At 41.9% G+C, this 8,562-nt stretch overlaps 1 protein-coding gene across 2 annotated transcripts in view; it reads right to left on the minus strand.

Moving 5' to 3' along the window:
- Nucleotides 1-8,562, minus strand: part of ALS2 (alsin Rho guanine nucleotide exchange factor ALS2) — a 79,456-nt gene that overhangs the window by 42,531 nt on the left and 28,363 nt on the right. For both annotated transcript variants that reach the window (XM_045294622.1, XM_004701533.2), the window contains exons 5-6: nucleotides 5,163-5,523; nucleotides 2,287-2,455 (exon numbers count right to left, since the gene is read on the minus strand). In XM_045294622.1, coding sequence (XP_045150557.1) covers nucleotides 2,287-2,455; nucleotides 5,163-5,523 — 530 coding nt within the window. The remainder of the gene's footprint in view (nucleotides 1-2,286; nucleotides 2,456-5,162; nucleotides 5,524-8,562) is intronic.

The following is an 8,562-nucleotide window of genomic DNA, read 5'->3' on the forward strand; positions in this document are numbered from 1 at the left end:
AAATTATAGGTGGCTTCACTCTGCTAAGAACTGACATATTCACATTGACTGGCTGTTTTATGATTTATATTTACATGCCTATAAAGTTTGCAGCTATCTAATTTATTAATATCAGTCATTCAAAGAAAACACACTGCTATCAAATCTATTTCAACACATAGCAACCCTATAGGACAGAGTAGAAATTTCTGAGACTGTCAATCTCTAAGGAAGCAGAAAATTTCACCTTTCTCCCAATTACTATCTATTAGTTTCTCTAATGTACATGGAGGGAGACCAACTGAGCCGGCATCAAGTCAGTTCCGACTGGTGGTGACGCCACACGTGTCAGACTACAACTGTGCTCCCCAGGGTTTCAGTGGGTGATTTTTCAGAAACGGATCAGCATCTTCTAAGATGCTGCTGGGTGGACTTGAAGCTCCAACCTCTCGATTGGCAGCAGAGTATGTTAACTATTCGCACCACCCAGGGATTCCAATGCATATGGACAGACCTAGTTTAATGTCGGCTGTTTTGGCAGCAGCAGAGACATCTTTCAGTATAAAAATACAAAGGTTCTGAAGTTGCAGTCGATGTTTATTCGCTTTTGGGGGTAAGAAAACCAGGGATGATGAACAGCAAGTGGAATCCGGTTTGGGGGAGGTAGTGGGACACAGAGGTGGTGGCCGGTGAAGGGATGATGACGTCAAGGGGTCCATATAGATAGAGTGTTTGGGAATGGATTGTGGCAGTAAATGTACAATTTTGCTGGATGTTATTGAACTATGGAATGATTTGATAAATGTACACATTCCAATTAATTTTAAAATACGTTGGTTCTTTTATATTATTTTTGGTAAAAAGCACCTTAGTTTATTCCCAGCTTTGTCTATTTTATAAGCTAAAAAAGTGAAACCATCCCATTGTACCAAGGAAATACCATCTTATCCTTAACACTCCCTTCACATCTTTAAATCAATATTTGGTGACAGTTTATACATCACATTAGGTTCCACGGACGATTTCCATACAAAGTGCTCAGTGACGTTAACTTATCACAACGTGTCAGCCTTCGCTCTGTGTCTAGTCCGCTCCCTGTCCCACACTCATTTCCAACACTACCCGCGTCTGGGTTTTGCTCAATTGTTGACATTGGGTCTCATATGGATGATTAAGTAAGGCGTCCTCTTAAGGGTCAGATCCTTTATGCTGTGTGCCACCCTGCTCTTTCACTAAAAGGTGATCTCAGGGAATCAATCCTAAGTTTAAAAAATGTCTTGGGGACAGTCTTGAAGTGTCCTCTATTCTTTGCTGTTCCAGTTTGTCTGGCTTTCTTTATTATAATTATTTTGAAATAAAAATGTTGAGAGAAAATATTTTTTTCTCATTTTATTCAGGAGCAGCTGTTGTTATCCAGGTCAGAATGGTCAGTGGTGGTGGCCAGTCACATCCAGCTCGGGTCTCAAGGTCTGGTCTCACTTATTAACGTGTTCCTTCTCTGCACGTCTCTTAACCTTTTTGCTCCTGCAAGTGGGTACTGATAACTGCATCTTGGATGGCCACGTGAAAGCTTTTAAGATCCCAGAAACACTACTCACTTCACTCCATATGTTATGCCAATTGACTAAGTTATCCCACGAGACTATAGTTGTCCTAAGCCTTTAAGGACACCATGCTTGGTAAAGTAGAAGGGCAGCAAAAAACCAGGAAGGCCCTAGGCTCTAAGGCTTGACACAGTGATGCCAACAATGGGCTCAAGCAACAGAACCACTGTGAGGATGGTGCCGGACTGGGTAGTGCTGCATTCCGTTGGGCATATGGTTGCTATGATTGGAGCCAACTGGATGGTGCCTCACAGCAAGCCTTTGAACCCACAAGACCACTGTTGGAAGATGTTTGGTTATGTCTGAAGAGTACCCGTATGTGTGTCTTCAAATGACACTAAGTGCTTGCACTCACATACTTGTATAGTTACATTTTTATCTGTACACATGCTTGCCTACACCCATGCATATGTGCTCCCACACTGGGGTTTTACTTTGGTTGTCTGTGCTCAGCCGCATTCAGCCAACATCCCTTGTAGTATGCCGAGATTAGAAGAGGTGAAAAGGTGTCCCACGGAAACACATTCAAGGCTAGCCTTTTTATCTGGTCATAACAGAATAATCTAGAGCTTAAGAGGGCCTTATTTCTTCTAAGAGGAAACTGAGATTAAGAGACTGCCATAGTCTTTCCTGCTGGGGTTCAGAGGCAGGAAGGAGGTTATGTAAATCAATGCCTGCCAGTCAACAGGTAGGTAGCACTTACCTGGGCAGAACATCGCCGTGCCCGAGCTGCCCTTCCTTCCCTTTCCCCCACGTCCACACCTCTGTTCTCAGAGAAGGCAGGAGGGCATCCGCTTCTCCACTGTATGTGGGGGTCAGAACCACTGTCCGCGTTTTCACCCGAGCAGCCTTTCTTAAGAGCCGGGGGGAGACTGAGAACAAGAGAGTGGGGATCGAGAAAAGAAGCTATCACTGAGCCCCTGATTTTCACAGAAATGCACCAACACGGCATCTTAGAAGCATGTTCAATATCGTTTCTCCAAAAATAAATAAACAAATAAGTGATTTAGCCTATTCCCTTCTTTCTGCCTCGCTGCAGAGATTCACATACACAGTAGCAGGCTGAAGGTACTGACAAGTCCTGCAGTGAAAGGCCCGGTGAAATGTTTTTAATCCAGCCCTGCACACAATGGGCCACAGAATCCTTTCTTCTAGACATCCTGTGGGCTTTGCATACAAAGATGCTTAACAAAATACAACACTAAGACTGACGAGTGTTTTTCCATTTCAAAGCAAAATTAACAAGTTAATGGCTATTCGAATCTATCACAAATAGTGATAAAAAAAGAATTCCTTTACAGTATAAAATTAACAAGTATATCAGGTGAGAAAGAGAGCCCTGATGGTCCAGTGGTTACGTGTTGGGCTGGTAACTGCAAGGTTAGTAGTTGGAAACCACCAGGCATTCAGAGGGAGCAAGATGGAGCTTTCTACTCCCATGAAGAGTGACAGTTTTGGAAACTCACAGGGCTAGTTCTACCCTGTCCTGTATGGTCACCATGAGTCAGCATTGACTCGATGGCAGTGAGTTTCATGGTGAGAAAAAATACTACAAACATACTAAAATACAAACATTTTTACATGTCTGAATATTTCAAATGATTTTATGTAGAGTTTAAATGACCTTTTAGAAGAATGCTGCCATGTTCCTTTTAGAGTGGCACAATTTCAGCAAAAGCATGCATTATGTAAACCTCACACATGACTCTGGTGTGCATGCCTTTAAGGTCATTAAATGTCACTGCATGTCAACTCTGTTAGTCATGAACTTGTGGGCCACAAGAGAGTGATGATCAGGGGCTGGAATCAACATCTTTTCTGGTGAACGTATTATCCACCTGTGTGTCTAGTGACTCTAAGAAACCTGCTTGGTGCTGCCTCAAGGATGTGTTCCAGATCATTTAAAAGAGAGAAGGCAAACGCCAGCGACATTATGAAGTTAGTAAGAAAAACTGTAATCTGTGTAAAGATGCCCCTTAAACTGAAAGAGTATTTCATATGGTGCAATGACAGGATAAAAACCAGTACTCCCCAAAAGTTGTTCAGGAAATGTCAAATATGTTTAGACTTGGAATGCTAAAGGTTTTTCAGAACATAAAGTCAGAAGCGAAAAAAAAAAAAAAAAAAAAGTCAGAAGCGAAAGGTTCTTCTAATCCTAACAGAATACAGAATACTTTCTTACACACTACATGCATACATACATATTCAAATTCATCAGGGCTGGCTGAAGGTTTTATTGGCGGAGGTAACTAAGAATAGTGCAATGACAGAAAAGCGTGGAGCAAGGCAAGTGTAGGGAAAGGACATTGGCAGGGACTTCTCTTTTTATTCTGCAACTTCATCTCTGGAGTATAGGCCCCAAGGAGGTGGGGGCGGGGGGCGGGGAGAGGAGGAAAGGAGGCTAATGCGAAATTCTAGATAAAGGAGGCTCATTGGCAGGTGCAGACATCCAGATCATGTTACATCTGACTCTCCAAACAAAACACAAAACTCCTACTCATAGTGACCCTACAGCATAAAGTACAACTGCCCCTGTGGTTTCCAAGTCTGAAAATCTTTATGGGAGTAGAGAGCCTTGGCTGGTGGTTCAACCTGCAGACCTAGCAGGCTACCGCAGCACGCCACCAGCACAGAAATAATTCACTTTCCTTTAAAATCCATTGCCTGTGAATCATTAATGTGTTTCTTCTAGCCATAGTCTGTGCACCTCCCAAAAATTAACCTTTTTCAGCATTGATATGTCAAACATATACTTACAGTATTCAACTGTGAGTAAAAGGTGACAAGATTCATGGTGATTGCCATCCTATTGCTCATAAAATGAGCCCTCTGAGAAGCAGAAGGAAGGAACCAGCAAGAGCCAGGAGCGGAGCTTGTCCTATGGACCCTAAGATTCTGTGAGGTGGACATTCTTGATTCAGGCGGCAGCTGTGACATCCCAGCAGTGCAGAACCAGCAACTGGAGCATGAAGCAGTGTGGACTTCCAGCCCACAGAGCACATTACGCTAACTGCAGGAGGCTGGCTTATGAAGTGGGGTGCCACAGCGCACTTAATCAGGGCTTGGTGACCCACAGAGGTAGAGCTGAGTGCCTTCAGCTTGAGGCTTACTGGAGTAGGGTACCTCTAGTCATAGTTTGGAGAGCAGGGTTCACTGATCCACAGAGCTTGAGAGAAGGCCTTTGGGTTGAGGCTTATAACAGAGTGATATGCCCTTTGGGGATTTATCAGCAGCTCAGAAGTAACTTTATAGCATGCCATGGCTGAATACCTGTATCCTGAGCATTTCTCACCTGTGCTGTTTACCTGTTAACTTCCTCAATAAACCCTCTAATTGTGAGCATTACCTGTGAGTTCTGTGTGGCCCCTGCAACGAATTATAGAACCTAGAGGAAAAGTAGAGTTCTGGAAAAGCAGAGAGTACTAATGAGACCAAGCACATCCACTAAGCTGGCCAAAATTCAACAAAAATTTGACATTAAAGATGCCAGCTTTATTGATTAGGAATGAAAATCACACTGCACTGCAGCTTGTGGGGTCAGGAGCAGCTGGGGTTCACAAAGCCTGGTTATTGCCTTACCTTGTGACAACAATCCTGGGAGAGAGAGTCTTCGGCTGCCTCCCTCTGATTCTTCCTCTCTGATATCCACAAGACTTGAGCTTTTCTTTCCTTGCATTGATTCCTGTTTCACCTGTTCTTCGCGGCTATCTTTCGGTCCTTCTGGGCCTAGGGGACTGCCGCTGCCGGCCTGAGCTCCAGCTTCACAAGGGGCTGTGCTGTAGAAGTTCATCACTTTCTTAAGAGACAAGGCCCCAGCTTCATAAGTAGCAGCCACTCTCACACCCACAGCAGATGCACACGAGACCACTAGGCTGTTTAGGGCTGAGGTGCTTGTGGTTGGTGGGCTGTGAAGGTGAGGAACTGCTTCTTCTACAAGAGGCTAAAATACACACATTAAAAAAAATATATATATATCTATAAATATAATCAGTAAAGAGAATGCTTAACATGCATGACTCTTGGCATGCTTAGTGAATTTAAAACAACAGGAGAAGGTGAACGCTCATTCTAGGTGGTGGGCTTAACACATTAGAAAAGACCACTCCAAATACAAATCCTTATCAAGGACTTCCCTCTGCGTGCTGTGACTTTCCACGGTGTGGAACTATCAGCCCCAGCTGCCTTTACGGAATGGATGGCAGTGGAAAGGGAGGGCGGGATAGGAAGACAGTTTACAGTGACAGCTCTGGGAATAGTGGAAAAGATGCCGAGTTTCTTATAAATCACTTTAGGAACATTCACATATATATACACTAAGCAATAAGAGAAAAATAAAGATTTTTAAGAAGAGCCTTTTCCTAAAATGTTTAGTGAATGGAAATTTAGATACAACATATACAGCCAGAAAAGTAAGTTAGCCTCTGACCCAGCCGTTATAAAGCATGTTCTTGAATTCAAATCCTTCTCCTGTCCCATCAATGGGCTGTTTGCCACCATCTGCCTGTGGGCTGGGGAAACGGAAGGATCACCTTTGCTCTCATTACCAAAGAGGGAGAATGTGGTAGGTTAATCATTAAACATTTGTGACCCCAAATTCTTTCTATGTGGGATCCACGGGTATATCTGAAAGTCATACTAAAGCTCCCTAAGATTCTGATGACAAATCTGTTGATATTTAGTCCTTTCTATCAAATACCACTGTTTACTCAATAGGAAAGCCATGAAATGAATGAAGTAAACACAGAAAAGTGTTGGCACATCATCATAGATTACAATAAAACATGTGCTTCTCCTTCTAACCCCAAATCCTCCACGTTACATACACCTTTCTTAATTTGGTCTATCATTAAAAACCAAGCAAAAACACGTAACAGTGGCTTTTCGTTTTCTTTAGAGAAATAACTGCTGGTGCCTGGTATAGCGGTTTGTTGTGGGGTACATGGGTGGTGAGTCGCGCTGACTCGACGGCACCTGACACAGCACGAGCAGCCCAGTGCATGCCACGCAGTGGGTGTCTCCACACATGTTGTTGCACTGAACGCTCAATCCACAAGAGCTATTCCTGTGCAGATACAGCAATCTATCCTTAAAATGCTCAGTAAAATTAACAAAGATACCATGTAAAGCGAAAATTAAACACGAAAATCAATACTTCACTGGTGATACCTCTCCATATCTGGTTCAGGAGAACTACTGTCACTGTTGGTTTATGAACGCTTTTAACACGCGTCTTCAGGGGTGATTATTTTAAGGGGCTTTGACCATTAGCTGGAGGAAAGTCAGAAAACTCTACTACATCTAAACATTGTATTCTTCTAAGTGACTCCTTCTATTTAATTGCATTAAATATAACAGGGCTAATAACTTTGTCAAAAGACATAAATTTTAGGTATCTCAGTCGAATAACAGCAAAATCCAATACTCAGGTATATGCTTCATTACCAATGTTGGTTTATGTCACAAAAGTGTGTGTTATTCCATGAGCCATTTACCATTTAGCCCAAGTAAAAAAATAAATACATTTGTCTAGTATAAATAACACTCTAATGAATTTGCTGAATAAATTAAACATGCAACACCACACCAACACTAGTACAGGAAACAAAACCTTTAAATGCCTCGCAAAATCTAAAACCCACTGTCGACACAGTGGCTACAACAGTGGACTCAAATCTAACAGCAGGGCCAGCCAGTGTTTCCTCCTCTGTGACAAGGGGTTGGAACTGACTCAACGGCCCCTAACAACATCAATCTGAAGGGCAAGACGATTTTAGTGATAGCAAATCGAATACTCTAGTAAGCTGTGTACAGTAAACTACTCACTTGAAAATTAATGAATTGATTTGCAAAAGTCAAATTCTTTTATAACACACACAAGAAAATGCTTTCATAATTTTTTCTACAGGTACTCCTGTTAAACTTGTTTTGTTTAAAATTTGAGAATGCTCTATTCTTAAACAGATTTTTTTTTTTAATTAAGTGGTTTGGTTTCGTTTTCTTAGACTTTGGGTGAAAGCAAAATTAAAAGCTTGCTCTGAGGAATTATTTTTTCAGGGAATCTTAAACTTTACTTGCTTCTGGTAAATCCCTCTATTTTGACCACAGATTTTCAAAATGACAGCAATTTAGGTAAGATAAAGAACAGTATTCATTCACTTCAAAGAAAATGCCCAATAAGGGCCCCGATTGTAATTGAAAATTATTTAAAATATTTGAAGTTCGGACTTCTAGTAAGTTTCTAGGTCTTCCCACAGCTGAGCTATCCGCCTACATAGCAACCTTCCCTGATGGAGAGGAAGAACAAAATGCCTTTTAGAGTTCCTTACAGAACTCTAAGAAGTGGTAAAAATACAGGTCTGAAAGATCTCTGTGATTATACAGCTGTATTAGATGACACTGTTCAGGAACCCAAAGAGCCTGGTTGGTGTAGTGACTATGCACTGAGCCGATAAACTCAAGGTCAGTGGTTCGAACCCACCAGTTGCCCAGAGGGAGAAAGGTGAGACTGCTCACAAGAAGATTTAAAATCTTGGACAACTCCTCCTACCCCCCAAAAAAGAAATCCTGGGCACCCAAAGAAGGAGTCCTACTCTGCCCTACACAGGGTCACTGTAGTTCGGGGTTCACTTGATGACGGTGGGTTTGGCTTGGTTTGGTTCAGGAGTCCACCAGAGTCTAGAATTTCAGCTATTGGAGAGAAGAAATTAGGTACTTAACAAGGGGGAATTTTAGTACTCACAAAACAAGTCCGGCATGATATCTTCTAAAACAATAAAGAGTCAGAAGTTAAACAGAAAGAGTACTTTTTAATTGATTCAGGTTCTTTCTTTATCTAGGTTTTCCTGATAAAACAAAATTATAGCCACACTGAAGAGTTGTGTGAAGAAATATAATATAAATATAAAGCCTTAAAACCTACTGCCACTTAATTTTATTCTGTTCTATAGGGTTGCTGATTCAGAACAGACATACACAGTGT

This window comes from Echinops telfairi, unplaced genomic scaffold, assembly GCF_000313985.2.
Source record: "Echinops telfairi isolate 266 unplaced genomic scaffold, ASM31398v2 ScPeMD7_3;HRSCAF=10, whole genome shotgun sequence".
Classification (NCBI taxonomy): domain Eukaryota; kingdom Metazoa; phylum Chordata; class Mammalia; order Afrosoricida; family Tenrecidae; genus Echinops; species Echinops telfairi.